General features: G+C 48.8%; 1 protein-coding gene across 2 annotated transcripts in view; it reads right to left on the reverse strand.

The window, feature by feature from the left end:
* The window catches only part of OPLAH (5-oxoprolinase, ATP-hydrolysing), a 74,212-nt gene that overhangs the window by 27,401 nt on the left and 28,963 nt on the right, over window positions 1-17,848 (reverse strand). For both annotated transcript variants that reach the window (XM_073629384.1, XM_073629382.1), the window contains exons 7-12: window positions 16,588-16,753; window positions 13,962-14,100; window positions 7,736-7,803; window positions 5,309-5,574; window positions 3,214-3,326; window positions 1,554-1,724 (exon numbers count right to left, since the gene is read on the reverse strand). In XM_073629384.1, the coding sequence (XP_073485485.1) occupies window positions 1,554-1,724; window positions 3,214-3,326; window positions 5,309-5,574; window positions 7,736-7,803; window positions 13,962-14,100; window positions 16,588-16,753 (923 nt within the window). The remainder of the gene's footprint in view (window positions 1-1,553; window positions 1,725-3,213; window positions 3,327-5,308; window positions 5,575-7,735; window positions 7,804-13,961; window positions 14,101-16,587; window positions 16,754-17,848) is intronic.

The raw sequence follows: 17,848 nt of genomic DNA on the forward strand, positions 1-17,848 counted from the left end.
GCAAAACTAATGAAAAATACATAAAAAGAAAATCTGTCCATCCCACAGGATGGACAAACAACAGCTGATTGTCCGCGGCTTCTATGGACATAATATTTTGTTTCCTCCTGTAGGACATTTGTATAACCACTTGCCTACCGGGCACTTTCACCCCCTTCCTGCCCAGGCCAATTTTCAGCTTTCAGCGCTCTCACAATTTGAATAACAATTACGCAGTCATGCTACACTGTAACCATGTGAGATTTTCATTATTTTCTTCACACAAATAGAGCTTCCTTTTGGTGGTATTTAATCACTGCTGTTCAAGACTGAAAATGTTGTAAAAAAAAAAAAGTTTTTCTTAGTTTCAGTCAGTAAATTTTGTACACAAGTAATTTTTCCCCTTCACTAAGGTGCTCTGATGAGGCGTCACTGATGAGCACTGATGAGGAGACACTGATATGCCGCACTTATGGGCACTGATAGGTGGCACTGATGAGTACTGATAGGCGGCACTGGTGGGCACTGATGGGTGGCACTAATGGGCAGCAATGATGGGCGGCACTAATGGGCACTGATTGCTGGCCATGTATTGTAAATCAGGGCACTAATGATCAGTGTCCTGATTACGTCTCGATGTCCCCTGTCAGTGTAAGGTGAGGAGCGCCGATTACTGGCATCCCCGTGTTTACATGTGACCAGCGGGCACGCAAGAGCGGACGTTCTGGGACGACGACATGATGTCATCCCAGAACGAGAGCCACACCGCCCCTAAATCATTTGACGGTGGACGGGTGGCAAGCGGATAATCTCCCCCATCAGATGGGTACATTTGTGGCCAATAATCAGCCCAGTGGCGGCTGGTGCTCAATATCTGGGGGGGGCAAACTAACACCACCCCCCCCCCCCCCCCGCGCGGGAGATGGATGGGAAGGCAGTGATCCCCACCCCCATGGGAGATGGACGAGAAGGCGGCAATCCCCCCCCCCCCCCTTGCGGGAGACAGACAGGAGGACAGCAATCAGAGGCAGTCAGATGACAAGGATCCAAGGTAGGGCTGGGGCCGTTGCTTCTCCTCCCGGCTAAACAGGAAGTGGGTCCTGAGACCTGATTGGCCGTGAGTCCTAAGGCTCCCTGGCCAATCAGGGTCTCAGGGCCAGCTTCCTGATTGGCTGGGAGGAGAATCAGGAAGACAATAGCAATTATTAAATTTGCTATTGTCACACAACTGGGTGGGTTCAGGGCGCATTGCTCTGCCCCCCGAGCCCACCCTTATTTTAAGCCAATTAGAGCCTCGGGCTCCAATCATGTGTTTCAAAAAAAAGAAAAGGGGGGGGGGGGGGGAGAAAGAAGAACCCCCACTGGAAACCATGCATCCGGCATGTAGAGTAGGGGCCCGGGCACATGGATTAGGGGGGCGGCGCCCCTTAAAGACCGGCCACCACTGGGAATGGAGAGGCTCAAGCTATTTAAACTAAGCTAAAATCCCTCAACATTCAAAGCCTGGACATAGGAAGGACACACAACCAGTACAAATCAGAAGACGGGGAAAAAAGGGATGATCGATCTCTCACCTGTGAAATCCCTGTTGCTGGAGAGCCTCAATACACTGCTGCTCTAGAGCTGAGATACGTTCCTCCAGGAGAGGGAAGGAGTCTTTGCTGTACAGTACAGAACACGGCTCCTGAGCTTCATGTACCACGTCTGCCAGAGCCATGCCGAACGCCGACAGGATTCCACCGTACCTACAAAGGTAGATTGGTAAGAACTGAATGTGTATCTATAGTCACCCAATATACAATCATATCTTCACATTGTATTCCAGTTATCTCCAGCCTCCTCCTAGTACTCAGAACTAGACATGTGCAGTGCACTGCCGAAAAATGTGTTCCTTTTAAACTTGTTTTTTTTTGTTTTGTTTTTTGGAAATTCGAAAATCCAAAAAAGAACAAAAATCTGAAAATCCAAAAATTTGAAATAACTATTAAATTATAGGTATTGGAATTTCCCTTCAAATTTGGCTGTTAGTGAACATAACGAATAATAATTTATCCGAAGTTACGAATTATCCGAAATAACGAATGCCACATCTAAACAAATGGAACGGATCAAATTAATAATAAATAAGAATAAAAAGTTATTTATTATAATAATTATTATTATTATTATTAATAATTTGTTATGTTCCATTAGTTTAGATTAAATTATAGGTATTGGAATTTCCTTTCAAATTTGGCTGTTGGTGAATGTAACGAATAAAAATTTATCCGAAGTTACGAATTATCCGAAATAAAGAATGCCGCATCTAAACAAATGGAACGGAACGAAATAATAAATAATAATATGTTTTTATTATCATTATTATTAATTGGTTACGTTCTATTCGTTTAGATGCAGCATTCGTTATTTCGGATAATTCGTAAATTCGTATGTTAGGTTCACTAACAGCCAAATTTGAAAGGAAATTCCAATACCTATAATTTAATAGTTAGGAAAATTTGAAATAATAACTAACTATTAAATTATAGGTATTGGAATTTCCTTTCAAATTTGGCTGTTAGTGAACGTAACGAATACGAATTTATCCGAAGTTACCAATTATTCGAAATAATGAATGCCGTATCTAAACGAATAGAATGTAACAAATTAATAATGATAATAAAACATATTATTTATTATTTCGTTCCATTCCATTTGTTTAGATGCAGCATTTGTTATTTCGAATAATTCGTAACTTCGGATAAATTCGTATTCGTTACGTTCACCAACAGCCAAATTTGTAAGGAAGTTCCAATACCTATAATTTAATAGTTAGTTATTTCGAATTTTGCTTTCTTATTTTCATATGTTGGAATTTACAAATTTTAGAATTTTCGAAACGACTGACCCAAAAAACAAAAACAAATTAAACGAAAACAAACTTTTTTTTCGGCAGTGCACATGTCTAGTAACTATTAGGGGGGCTGAGGGGCGCACTGGCCGGGGCCTGCTGACAAAATCCCCACGTGTTCAATCACAGCGGGAGGGGGCGGGAGGGGGCGGGCGTGCATGCCCTGGATCCTGCAAACAGGCAACGACATACAGATACAATCGCTGTGCCTGTAGGAGCCGCCCAACCACAGTACAGTACAATGCAGACGGTCAGTCCTAAAGAGGTTTAAAAAAATGGTTTAAATAACACAACTTCATTCTGCAAAAAATAAAAAAAAAAAATAAAAAAAAATCAGGACTTACTTGTGAATAAAGACCGTTTTCATTCCCAGTGAGCGGGCGATGGCGCAAGCATGCTGACCTCCTGCACCACCAAAACACGCCAACACATGACGAGACGTGTCATGGCCTTTTGCCTGTGCAAGATTAAAATAAAATGTAAAAAAAATTTAAAAAATAAAACAAACAATAGAAAAAAAACTGTGGGAGAAATTGAAGCTTTTTGTTTTGCCATCCATGTCCCATTGGAGAGATTTCCCCCCACTCCCAGTCCAGGGTGAGGACACGCCCTCTTACACAGTTGTCCCCATTGGAAGATATCCTTTGTATTCATATCTGTTCTATACCACTTGAAAACCAGGCATTTTCTGCCACTTTTGTAACAATCTTCTATTCTTTTTTTTTTACTAAAAAAAAATAATTACTTAGAATCCCCAAACATTATATATATTTTTTGAAAACAGAGGCCCTAAAGAATGAATGGGTGGGTTTTGCAATTTTTATGTCACACGGTATTTGCACAGTGGTCTTTCAAATGCAATTTTTTATTTTTTTTTTGGGGGGGGAATAAAAAATACACCTTTTTTTTGCATTAAAATTAAAAAATAGTGTATTTTTTTTCCAAAAAACAAAAAAAACACCCACTACATAACCCAATTTTTATAAATTATTAAAGATGATGTTACGCCGAGTAAATAGATACCGAACATGTCACGCTTTTAAAATTACACACACCCATGCAGTGGTCACAAACGACATAAATTTTACTAGATGTGCACTGCCGAAATTTTTTTTTTTCTGGGTCATTTGTTATGATCGTAATTCGTTAATCTGGAAATTCGAAAAATTCAGAAATTCGAAAAGCCGAAAATAAGAAAGAAAATCCGAAAATTCGAAAGAACGAAAATTCTAAAGAATTAACTAATAACAACTAACTATTAAATTATAGGTATTGGAATTTCCTTTCAAATTTGGCTGTTAGCCAACGTAACGAATATAAAATTTATCCAAAGTTACGAATTATGCAAATTAACAAATGCCGCATCTAAACAAATGGAACGGAATGAATTAATATTATTATTGTTACATTCCATTTGTTTAGATGCGGCATTCGTTATTTCGGATAATTCGTAACTTCGGATAAATTCCTATTCGTTTCAAAATTCGCTGTTAGAGAATGTAACGAATACGAATTTATCCGAAGTTACGAATTATGCGAAATAATGAATGCCGCATCTAAACAAATGGAATGTAACAATAATAATAGTAATAAAAACATATTATTATTAATTAATTCCGTTCCATTCGTTTAGATGTGTCATTTGTTATTTCACATAATTTGTAACTTCAGATAAATTTGTATTCGTTACGTTGGCCAACAGCCACATTTGAAAGGAGATTCCAATACCTATAATTTAATTGTTAAGTTATTATTAATTAATATTTCAGATTTTCAAATTTTCTGATTTTCGTTCTTTTTGAATTTTTGGATTTTAGAATTTCCGAATATTAAAAATTTACAAATATTAGAATTTATGAATATTGGGAAAAAATTTGTTAAACGGGTTTTCGTTAATGCGGATGTTTCCAAATTAACAAATTTGTCGAAATTCTTCCTTTACAGGTCACCACTTTAGATGTACCGAGGAGGTCACAAGGAATGTGATAGTAATAGGCAGTGACAGCGGAGGGTTCTGGGATCTATCCCTCCTCTGCACTGTTTAGCCAAGATTGATTTTTTTGTTCACATGGCGCCGTTGACATTCCGGGTAAACTGGAAGTGATGTCATCGCTTCTAGGCTACTATACTGAACAGCCGATCAAAGCCGGCTGGTAGCGCAGGTCTCCCGGTGAAAAACGGGAGAGACCCAAGCATGCCGCGGAAGGCAGTGACAATGGTAACCAAGACAGACAAAAGATGGTGGACCTCCCTAGAAGATACAAAGATAGCAAATGCGATGTTTGACAAGGTTCTCATCCTTTCCAAAAACTTCATCCAAAATCTTATTTTAAAACTTTAGATACAATTGAAAAGTTAAACAAGTGAAAGGTCTGATCAGGTTATTATTTTTAACTTGCACGTGGAAAAGGCCATAGTTTACTAAAAGGCAATCTCTACCTGAGTAAGTGATCTGATTGGCCGACACATGGCCTCGTTGGCCACCCTGATGAAGCCCATGGCCACTTCCTCCTCGCTGAGGGCCGCTCCTCCACCTGGACGGCTGTGCTGAAACTGGTTAATCTCGGCAGTCAGTTGCTGGAATTTCTGGGTTGTCTCTTCTTTGGAGAGAGGTTGGTCCTCCGAGGGGCCAAAGATCCGAGGAAAGTAGTCGGGCATTAAGCGGCCCAGGCTGAGATTGGCATCCGTCACGGTAAGGGGGCCCCCTGTGATCCAAATAATGAGAGAGTGTTTACATCAAGGGTCTTAAACTGGCGGCCCACCAGCTGTTGCAAAACTACAAGTCCCATCAAGCGTCTGCCTGTGGGAGTCATGCTTGTAACTGTCGGCCTTGCAATGCCTCATGGGACTTGTAGTTTGGCAACAGCTGGAGGGCCACCAGTTGGGAGACCCCCTGGTTTACATCATACTACAGGCTGCAAAACTCTGCCTGCCCTCACAGCAAATCCTTCCTGCAACTAGATGTCCTCAGTCTTGCTGGTTGCCCAAAGTCAATCAATCCGGGACACCAAGGATATTCCTAGGTGGGTGCAGGGTGTCTCGGACAAGCCCCTCAGGGGACATCAATATGGCATCCTATACTCACAGTGTAATGATGCAGAGAGGGTCGACGCCATCTCTCCATCAATGTGGACTGGTCAATGACAGAAAAGAAAAGAAATAATAATACAACCTGCGGTGGGCATTGAGAGGAGTAGCCTTATCTATAATTAAATAATTTTTATCTATTCTCTAGCCAGGGCTTTTTTTCTCAAACAATAGGTGCTGGAACTCAACCACAACCCCCCAAAAACCCTCCACACCCTCCAAATCACATCAAATAGTGGGTGTGGTCAGTCAAATTTCACGAACAGTAGGAGGGTCTTAAAGGGGCATTAAATACCAGGATTGCATTACATACAGAGTGCAGAGTTCAGGGGGGTTACGCACAGAGTGCAGAGCTGTCACTTTTAACCACAGAAACCGGACTTCTGTGTTTACAAGTGATTGTGCTGAGCAGTCCCCCCAAGGGACTGAGCCAGAGGTGGTGGAACTGAGTTCCACCAAGTTCCCCCTGAAAAAAAGCCCTGGCTCTAGCACTCTACAAAATATTACCTGGTGACCCTACTGCTTATTATAATGTCCATTGGACTTCCTGTTGTTGGGTGATAATGCTCACCAGCTCATTTCCAATACAGCGGTGGTGTTGCCACCCTTCAGTGGGAGCTCCTGCTGTAGGACCAGAGGCAGGCTGTGTCCGGAAAAATGACATAGCTGCAACTTCTAACCTGCCCACAGTTCCAGCCACCAGTGGCGTATCCAGAGTATGGCACATGCTATCTACTTGAAGGGGGTGCCATGTTGGGGCAGTGCCAGAGGGTGCTTGGGTGTGCCATTGCACCCTCAAAAATTCTGATGAGCACATTGATGCGAGGAGATCTCTGAGGAATCTGGTGTGAAGAGGGGCTCTGAGAAATCAGGGGCGGAGGTTGCCGATGTGAAGGGGGGGAGGGAGGGGGTCTAAGAGTTTGGTATATGCCTGTACTATATCCTTCTGGTTTCTGTACCCTTATCCTCACATCTACTTTAGGAGCCATTATCTGTCCTGTAGCTCGCCAGACCTGGTTGGGCTCCAACTACAAACAATTCTGCCAACAGCCTTAGCGCCACCAGTGGTTTATCTAGGGCAGTCTTTCTCAACCTTTTTACCCCAGAGGAACCCTTGATATATCATTTTCTAGTCTCAAGGAACCCTTACTAAAACCAATTGATTGGTGGTCAGCGAAAAAAAAAAAATGCCCCTTACATTTGTGGTCATGTGGAATGAGGCAGCCCTTACAGTGGTGGTCAAACTGCAATCCCTACAGATGGCTTTAAAGATTGTTGGCTTCATGCAACTGGCTCTACCAGGTGGCATTGACCCCGGAACTATGCAGACACCTTAAGATAGGAGGTCAATCGGCCACAGCTCAAGGAACCCCTAGCAACCTTTGGAGGAACCCTAGGGTTCCACTGAACCCCGATTGAAAATGGTTGATCTAGGGTAAAGCACATATTGCATGTGCCCTGCGAAGGGAGCGCTGTGCAGGGGCAGTGCCAGAGGGGTACTTGGGTGTGCTATTACACCCCCCAAAAAATTCTGCTGGCGGGGTTCTGAGCAAAGTGGCATGAGGGGATCTTTGAGGACTCTTTTGGGGGCTCTGAGGACTATGTTGTGATGGTGGGGGAGGGGCACGGAGGACATGAATGTGTGGGGGGGAGCGTCTCCAAGAAATCTAAAGGCTAACTCATGCAACTCTTGAAACACATCCAGATATGGCATATGCATGTAGTGCACCCTCCTTGTATCTGTACCCTTATCTTCATCTCTACTTTAAGAGCCATTACCTTTCCTGTAGCATGCAGGACCCGGATGGGCTCCAGCAGACTCTGGGCCGACCACAAACAATCCTGACCTGAAAAAAATTATTAGTTTTATGCTACAAACAAAAGAAAAACCTCTATTATCATCTCATCAGTACCGGAACAGGTTTGTCTAGCGCCCAGGGCAAGGATGCGGAACTGTGCCCCCTCCCCCACTCTTATTGCATGCCGTAGAATGGGTTTACTGCCCTTATCCAATCTCTGTCCCCTTGCTCCGCTGTGCCCAGGGCAGCTTTCCCTCCAGTGCTCACCCCTTGTCCCGACCCTGATCTCATCTCATCCTTGCAAGTACACCTCTCCATGATCCTCCTACACCCTCAGGATCTCATTCACTGATAGTACACCTGTCATGAGAAGATTGGGTAGCAGTGGCGGCTGGTGCTCAAAATTTTTTTTTGGTGGGGCAAACTGAAAAATACTGAAACCCCCCCCCCATCAATTGCAGCCTCATTGTGCCCATCAATTGCAGACTCACTGTGCCCATCAATTGCAGACTCACTGTGCCCATCATTTGCAGCCTCACTGTGCCCATCATTTGCAGGGTTAGGGTTTCCCCTTGAAGAACAAGGTTAGGACTCAGGAATCGGAATAGGGACCTCCTCCAAAAGGTCAAAGGTCAGCAGGCGTGTCCCCCAGAGGTCAAAGTTCAAGAGGTGTGGCTGACTCACCCCCACCAAAGTGTTCCGCCTACCCCAACTTGTGCCCAGTATATGCAGCCAGGTGCGTCCCCTGGCTCGGCTCTCACTTCACTAACAACCCCCCCCCCCCCCCCCCGCCGGGTCGGTAGTAACATGTAGTCTACTTCAGAAAATACTTTTTTTTGCTGTCTCTATATTTCCCATCTCTGTACTTGTTCGCCATCAAAGACTCAAAAAAGACTGGAAGCCAACCCAGTCAGCTATCCAATTGGATGCTGGTGCCCCACGTGACTCTGGCAGCCATCTTGGGTCAGGCAGAGACCCCTGGGCTTGGCACACTTTAGAAGAGTGGCTATGGTGGGGACAGGTTCCCCCGGTCTGTTAGGCACAGTGCTTTGAGATAGGGAAAGGATCTAGAAAAGTAGGGAGAATGCAGGAACATGTCTACAGTCACTAGGAAGCCTCCCCCTTGGGTGTAGACTGGCCAGGGGTGCATGGTGCTCCTCTTGGCACCTTTGGGTCTTCAGACCACGGTTTCATTACTGTTATGGTTTGTAAGTGGCTCCTGACAGATGTGGCTCCCCACCAGGTCTGTTTATACCAGTTGGACTTTTCTACAATATACTGCCTTTGATAAAATGTGGGACTTTGTGTGCTCACTGCCCACCTCACCAGCACTGAGCTCACTGACCACCACCCACCTCACCAGCACTGAGCTCACTGCCCACCACCCACCTCACCAGCACTGAGCTCACTGCCCACCTCACCAACACTGAGCTCGCTGACCACCACCCACCTCACCAGCACTGAGCTCACTGCCCACCACCCACCTCACCAGCACTGAGCTCACTGCCCACCACCCACCTCACCAGCACTGAGCTCACTGCCCACCTCACCAGCACTGAGCTCGCTGCCCATCACCCACCTCACCAGCACTGAGCTCACTGACCATCACCCACCTCACCAGCACTGAGCTCACTGCCCACCACCCACCTCACCAGCACTGAGCTCACTGCCCACCTCACCAACACTGAGCTCGCTGACCACCACCCACCTCACCAGCACTGAGCTCACTGCCCACCACCCACCTCACCAGCACTGAGCTCACTGCCCACCACCCACCTCACCAGCACTGAGCTCACTGCCCACCTCACCAGCACTGAGCTCGCTGCCCATCACCCACCTCACCAGCACTGAGCTCACTGCCCACCACCCACCTCACCAGCACTGAGCTCACTGCCCACCTCACCAACACTGAGCTCGCTGACCACCACCCACCTCACCAGCACTGAGCTCACTGCCCACCACCCACCTCACCAGCACTGAGCTCACTGCCCACCACCCACCTCACCAGCACTGAGCTCACTGCCCACCTCACCAGCACTGAGCTCGCTGCCCATCACCCACCTCACCAGCACTGAGCTCACTGACCATCACCCACCTCACCAGCACTGAGCTCCCTGCCCACCACACCAGAACTGAGCTCACCGCCCACCTCACTAGAACTGAGCTCACTGCCCACCACCCACCTCACTAGCACTGAGCTCACTGCCCACCTCACCAGCACTGAGCTCACCGCCCACCACACCAGCACTGAGCTCACCGCCCACCACACCAGCACTGAGCTCACCGCCCACCACACCAGCACTGAGCTCACCGCCCACCACACCAGCACTAAGCTCACCGCCCACCACACCAGCACTAAGCTCACCGCCCACCACACCAGCACTGAGCTCACCGCCCACCACACCAGCACTGAGCTCACCGCCCACCACACCAGCACTGAGCTCACCGCCCACCACACCGGCACTGAGCTCACCGCCCACCACACCGGCACTGAGCTCACCGCCCACCTCCCCAGCACTGAGCTCACCGCCCACCTCCCCAGCACTGAGCTCACCGCCCACCTCCCCAGCACTGAGCTCACCGCCCACCTCCCCAGCACTGAGCTCACTGCCCACCTCCCCAGCACTGAGCTCCCTGCCCACCTCACCAGCACTGAGCTCACCACCCACCACTGAGCTCACTGCCCACCTCACCAGCACTGAGCTCACTGCCCACCACCCACCACACCAGCACTGAGCTCACTGCCCACCTCACCAGCACTGAGCTTACTGCCCACCACACCAGAGCTGAGCTCACTGCCCACCACACCAGAGCTGAGCTCACTGCCCACCACACCAGAGCTGAGCTCACTGCCCACCACACCAGAGCTGAGCTCACCGCCCACCACCCACCACACCAGCACTGAGCTCACTGCCCACCTCACCAGCACTGAGCTCACTGCCCACCACACCAGAGCTGAGCTCACTGCCCACCACACCAGAGCTGAGCTCACTGCCCACCACACCAGAGCTGAGCTCACCGCCCACCACACCAGCACTGAGCTCACTGCCCACCTCACCAGCACTGAGCTCACTGCCCACCTCACCAGAGCTGAGCTCACTGCCCACCACACCAGAGCTCAGCTCACTGCCCACCACACCAGAGCTCAGCTCACTGCCCACCACACCAGAGCTGAGCTCACTGCCCACCACACCAGCACTGAGCTCACTGCCCACCTCACCAGCACTGAGCTCACTGCCCACCTCACCAGCACTGAGCTCACTGCCCACCACACCAGCACTGAGCTCACTGCCCACCACACCAGAGCTGAGCTCACTGCCCACCACACCAGAGCTGAGCTCACTGCCCACCACACCAGAGCTGAGCTCACCGCCCACCACACCAGCACTGAGCTCACCGCCCACCTCACCAGCACTGAGCTCACCGCCCACCTCACCAGCACTGAGCTCACCGCCCACCTCACCAGCACTGAGCTCACCGCCCACCTCACCAGCACTGAGCTCACTGCCCACCTCACCAGCACTGAGCTCACTGCCCACCTCACCAGCACTGAGCTCACTGCCCACCTCACCAGCACTGAGCTCACTGCCCACCTCACCAGCACTGAGCTCACTGCCCACCACACCAGAACGGAGCTCACTGCCCACCACACCAGCACTGAGCTCCCTGCCCACCACCCACCTCACCAGCACTGAGCTCACTGCCCACCACACCAGAGCTGAGCTCACTGCCCACCACCCACCACACTAGCACTGAGCTCACTGCCCACCTCACCAGCACTGAGCTCACTGCCCACCTCACCAGCACTGAGCTCACTGCCCACCTCACCAGCACTGAGCTCACTGCCCACCTCACCAGCACTGAGCTCACTGCCCACCTCACCAGCACTGAGCTCACTGCCCACCACCCACCTCACCAGCACTGAGCTCACTGCCCACCACCCACCTCACCAGCACTGAGCTCACTGCCCACCACACCAGAACTGAGCTCACTGCCCACCAGCACTGAGCTCCCTGCCCACCACCCACCACACCAGCACTGAGCTCACTGCCCACCACACCAGCACTGAGCTCACTGCCCACCACACCAGCACTGAGCTCACTGCCCACCTCACCAGCTCACTGCCCACCACACCAGAGCTAAGCTCACTGCCCACCACCCTCCTCACCAGCACTGAGCTCACTGCCCACCTCACCAGCACTGAGCTCACTGCCCACCACCTACCTCACCAGCACTGAGCTCACTGCCCACCACCCACCTCACCAGCACTGAGCTCACTGCCCACCACCCACCACACCAGCACTGAGCTCACTGCCCACCTCACCAGCACTGAGCTCACTGCCCACCACACCAGAACGGAGCTCACTGCCCACCTCACCAGCACTGAGCTCACTGCCCACCACACCAGCACTGAGCTCACTGCCCACCACACCAGCACTGAGCTCCCTGCCCACCACTCACCTCACCAGCACTGAGCTCACTGCCCACCACACCAGAGCTGAGCTCACTGCCCACCACCCACCACACTAGCACTGAGCTCACTGCCCACCTCACCAGCACTGAGCTCACTGCCCACCTCACCAGCACTGAGCTCACTGCCCACCTCACCAGCACTGAGCTCCCTGCCCACCACCCACCTCACCAGCACTGAGCTCACTGCCCACCTCACCAGCACTGAGCTCACTGCCCACCTCACCAGCACTGAGCTCACTGCCCACCTCACCAGCACTGAGCTCACTGCCCACCACCCACCACACCAGCACTGAGCTCACTGCCCACCACCCACCTCACCAGCACTGAGCTCACTGCCCACCACACCAGAACTGAGCTCACTGCCCACCAGCACTGAGCTCCCTGCCCACCACCCACCACACCAGCACTGAGCTCACTGCCCACCACACCAGCACTGAGCTCCCTGCCCACCACCCACCACACCAGCACTGAGCTCACTGCCCACCACACCAGCACTGAGCTCACTGCCCACCACACCAGAGCTAAGCTCACTGCCCACCACCCACCTCACCAGCACTGAGCTCACTGCCCACCTCACCAGCACTGAGCTCACTGCCCACCACCTACCTCACCAGCACTGAGCTCACTGCCCACCACACCAGAGCTGAGCTCACTGCCCACCACACCAGCACTGAGCTCACTGCCCACCTCACCAGCACTGAGCTCACTGCCCACCTCACCAGCACTGAGCTCACTGCCCACCACCTACCTCACCAGCACTGAGCTCACTGCCCACCACACCAGAGCTGAGCTCACTGCCCCCCACCTACCTCACCAGCACTGAGCTCACTGCCCACCTCACCAGCACTGAGCTCACTGCCCACCACCCACCACACCAGCACTGAGCTCCCTGCCCACCACACCAGCACTGAGCTCCCTGCCCACCACACCAGCACTGAGCTCCCTGCCCACCACACCAGCACTGAGCTCCCTGCCCACCACCCACCACACCAGCACTGAGCTCACTGCCCACCACACCAGAACTGAGCCCACCACCCACCACACCAGCACTGAGCTCACTGCCCACCACCCACCACACCGGCACTGAGCTCACTGCCCACCACCCACCACCCACCACACCGGCACTGAGCTCACTGCCCACCACACCAGCACTGAGCTCACTGCCCACCACCCACCACACCGGCACTGAGCTCACTGCCCACCACACCAGCACTGAGCTCCCTGCCCACCACCCACCACACCAGCACTGAGCTCACTGCCCACCACACCAGCACTGAGCTCGCTGACCACCACCCACCACACCAGCACTGAGCTCCCTGCCCACCACCCACCACACCAGCACTGAGCTCACTGCCCACCACACCAGCACTGAGCTCACTGCCCACCACCCACCACACCGGCACTGAGCTCACACAAGGACAATAGATCAAATCTGATCTAAAACGGAGTCTAAATTGATCGGAAAAAAAAAGTTATGGCTATGCGATTGCTTGCGTATTTAATCATTTTGATTGACTTGCACAGTAATTGGATAAAAAAAAAAATGGAAGCATGTATGGCCACCATTGATCTGTTAGCGACAGTGCGGTCTTAGAATGTGAAGCGCACGCGGGTGTGTGCTCCTACAAACATTATTGTACAGATTGAGGCCGTCTAGTAGTCGGGACAAGTTATTCTGAAGAACTTAATAAAGTGTAAAGTGTATAAACGGGGACAATGTAGAATTCTCTCACCTGAAGAAAAGCATGGAGCCTCCTCCTGCAGCCACCGTGTTGATGTCGAGCTGCGGGGCCTGGATACTGATTCCGGCCGTGGTGGCCTCAAAGACGTGTTCGTACTCGCCGGCGTATCGACTGACGTCCGTAGATGTACCTACCAACCAGAGGAAGGTGGAGAGAGAAGGGGGGGGGGGGTCACTATTGAGATGATCCCACTGACAAGACATATGCTATAAATGTTTCCCAAGGAGACACAGGGAGAGATAAATCACTTCATCCCTTCAATACCGGGCACTTTTACCCCCTTCCTGCCCAGGCCAATTTTCAGGTTTCAGTGCTGTTACACTTTGAATGACAATTGCGCCGTCATGCTACACTGTACACATTTTTATCTTTTTTTTTTTTTTTTTAGACAAATAGAGCTTTCTTTTGGTGGTATTTCATCACCACTGGGAGGGGGGGGGGGGTTATTTTTTGCCAAACAAACTAAAAAAACAAAAAACAAAACACCTTTTTCTTATTTTCTGTTATACAATTTTGCAAAAAGTAATTTTTCTTCTTCACTGATGTGTGCTGATGAGGCTGCACTGATGGGCACTGATTTGCTGCACTAATGGGCGCTAATATGTTGCACTAATGGACACAGATATGCTGCACTGATGGGCACTGATGAGCTGCACTGATGGGCACTGATGGGCACTGATGAGCTGCACTGATTGTCACTGAGGAGCTGCACTGATGGGCACCAATGAGGCTGCCCTGATATGCTGCAATGATCTTCTGCAGTGATGGGCAGTGATATGCTGCACTCATGAGGAAGCACTGATAGGTGGCACTGATGAGGAAGCACTGATGGGCGGCACTGATATGCTGCACTGATGAGGAGGCACTGATATGTTGCACTGATGGCCACTGATGAAGAGGCACTGATGGGCACTGATAAGCTGCACTGATGGGCTGCACTGATGGGCATCAATGAGGCTGCCCTGATATGCTGCAATGATCTGCTGCACTGATAAGGAGGCACTGATATGATGCACTAATTGGCACTAATATGTTGCAGTAATGGACACAGATATGCTGCACCGATGGGCACTGAAAAGCTGCACTGATGGGCACTGATGAGGCTGCACTGATTAGGAGGCACTGATAGGGGGCAATGATATGCTGCACTGATGGGCACCAATGAGGCTGCACTGATATGTTGCACTGATGAGGAGGCACTGATGGGCACCAATGATCTGCTGCACTGATGGGCACTGATAAGCTGCACTGATGAGGCAGCACTGATAGTGCCTTATCAGTGTAAATGTCCCCTGTAACTGGAAAGCGGATTATCGGTAAAAATAAACAAATCTTGACGGAACATGATCGGAGGGGGGGGGGGGGGGGGGGTTGGGATTAAATACAACCAATACCCAGACAAACAGAAAAAAAAAAACCTGTAATGGTTTTGAGTCATATTTTTTTTCCCAAAAGTTTAAATATTTTTTAATATAAACCTCCATCAAACAAGACCCATTCAAGTGAATACCGCTCTGCTCTGGAAGCGCCCCGCGACTACATGGTTGTGCTGCACTAAAAACAGGAGGCGAGGAGGCAGCAGGCCTCCTTACAGGCTGTCAAATGCTCTCTGAAGAGTGATCCAAATGCTGACTGCTCTTCGGAGAGCAAAGCACATGTAAACAAGTCCTTCATTTTTTTTTTTCTATTCTTAAGAATTTTATTTTTTTACATTTTTTTATTTTTTTATTATTATTTATGCATTTTTTTAAAATGCCCTGTTGGTGGGGCTTTGGTAAAATATGAGGAGTCTAAACCCCCCGCCACCCCCAAGGTCTCACATTAGAGCTTGAGAATGAGGACATAGATTCCTCAGTCCCTTTCTCTGCAGCCTCAGCTACACCGATGAATGAATGGGAATTTTTTTTTTTTATTTTGATGGATTTTCAGGAAGGTTTTAACAAGTGCAATACAAAGAAGTATCAACGCCAATATGGTGACATCATTCATGGGACAATTTCCAAGTTACATTCAACATATTTGACCAAGAGAATACAATAAAAAAGGGCGTGTCTATTATAAAGGACTTGGGGGGGGATGGTAAATATGGATTTATGATTTGTTTTGTTGGTTTTTATTTATTCTATCGTTCTTTAACAAATGTTTAATGCTATTTTTTCCCGTCTATCATTGTTTAACTGCTTTGTTGTACCGGAATTTAGTTGAAAGAAAATAAAGAAAAAAAAAAAAAAAAGAGCAAAAAAAAAAAACTATAAGGATCTTTTTATTTTATTTATTTTTTTTTTTTTGGGGGGGGGGGGGTTACTTGCTGAAATTCTCAATGACAGGGATTGAGGGATAACCGGACAGCAATCTAATCCCAACAGAGGTTCTCTCTCTTCTCAACTTGAATTGTTTTTCTTTTTTCTTTCTTTAGGACAATTGTTGCTTCTCCTTAGGCCAAGAGAACACAACGGAATAGTAACAAATAAAAAAAAAAAAAAAAAAGAAACAAATTGCCCCCCCCCCCCCCCCCCCCCCGCCCCCCAGCATGGCATAGCACAGAACTCCTGCGTAGGCCTAGGACTGATTGAACGATGGAATATCCACCCGCTGGGCTTCTCATCTACCATCTCACCTCCCATATCGAAGCCAATGACAGGCTGGGGATCGTCGGGCTGATAGGTAGTGATGGCGTATCCTACCACGCCCCCTGCTGGTCCAGAGAGGTTGGCGCGGGAACCGCTGAAGCTGTGCATCGGAGTCAGGCCCCCGTCTGAACGCATGAAGAGGACCTGTATATCCTGCAGGTAGAAGGTTCTTTGTGAAAATCTTTATCTAAAATCGGAGTTGCATTTTAGCTCCAGTAGCCAAATTCAGCAGGCTTTGTATAGTGTTTCTAGTTAGTATTTCCGTCTCCTGATTTTCCTCTAGACTCTACAGAGGGAGAGGTTCCAAACCAGGGAGCACACAGACACTGTATTGTCAAAAGTATTGGGACACCTGCCTTTACACACACATGAGCTTTAATGACATCCCAGTCTAAGGCTGGATTCACACCTATAGCAGTTTTAGTGCTTTTTGCATTTTGCAGATTTGCACTACAGTCCATTTAACATTGTTTTCTATGGAACACAATCTGTAGTGCAAATCTGCAAAATGCAAAAAGCACTAAAAATGCATAGGTGTGAATCCAGCCTGAGGCTGGATTCACACCTATGCATGTTGCTTTTGGGCGTTTTTGGAGGTTTTTTTTTCATGCTTGCCACGTTTTTGAGCAGCTTTTTTGCCGCGATTTGCGTTTTTTTTTTTTTTTTTACAGTTTTTTTTCCAGTCTAAAAAAAAAATTTTAAAAAAATTTAAAAAAAATAAAAAAAAAAAAAAACGGCAAAAATGCATCAAAAACGGTGCAAAAACGGTGCAAAAACGGTGCACTTGCGTTTTTGATGCTTGTCCATTGAATTCTATTTGCATGAAAAAAAGTCCCTGACCCTTTCCAAAAATGCAGACAAACAAAAAGGCATTGATGTGAACATGTTCCATAGGAACCCATGTTAAAAAATTCCCATGCATTTCTGCAAAATGCAAAATGCATCAAAAAACGCGCTAGTGTGAATGGAGTCTTAGTCCGTAGGGTTCAATATTGAGTTGGCTCCGCCCTTTGCAGCTATAACAGCTTCATCTCTACTGGGAAGGCCGTCCACAAGGTTTAGGAGGGTGTCTATGGGAATGTTTGACCATTCTTCCAGAAGAGCATTTGTGTGGTCAGGTGCTGATGTTGGACGAGAAGGCCTGGCTCGCAGTCTCCGCTCTCATCCCAAAGGTCAGTCAAGTTCCTCCACCCCCAAACTCGCTCATCCATGTCTTTATGGACCTTGCTTTGTGCACTGGTCCAAACC

The sequence above is a fragment of the Aquarana catesbeiana genome, linkage group LG05 (genome assembly GCF_042186555.1).
Source record: "Aquarana catesbeiana isolate 2022-GZ linkage group LG05, ASM4218655v1, whole genome shotgun sequence".
NCBI classification, from domain to species: domain Eukaryota; kingdom Metazoa; phylum Chordata; class Amphibia; order Anura; family Ranidae; genus Aquarana; species Aquarana catesbeiana.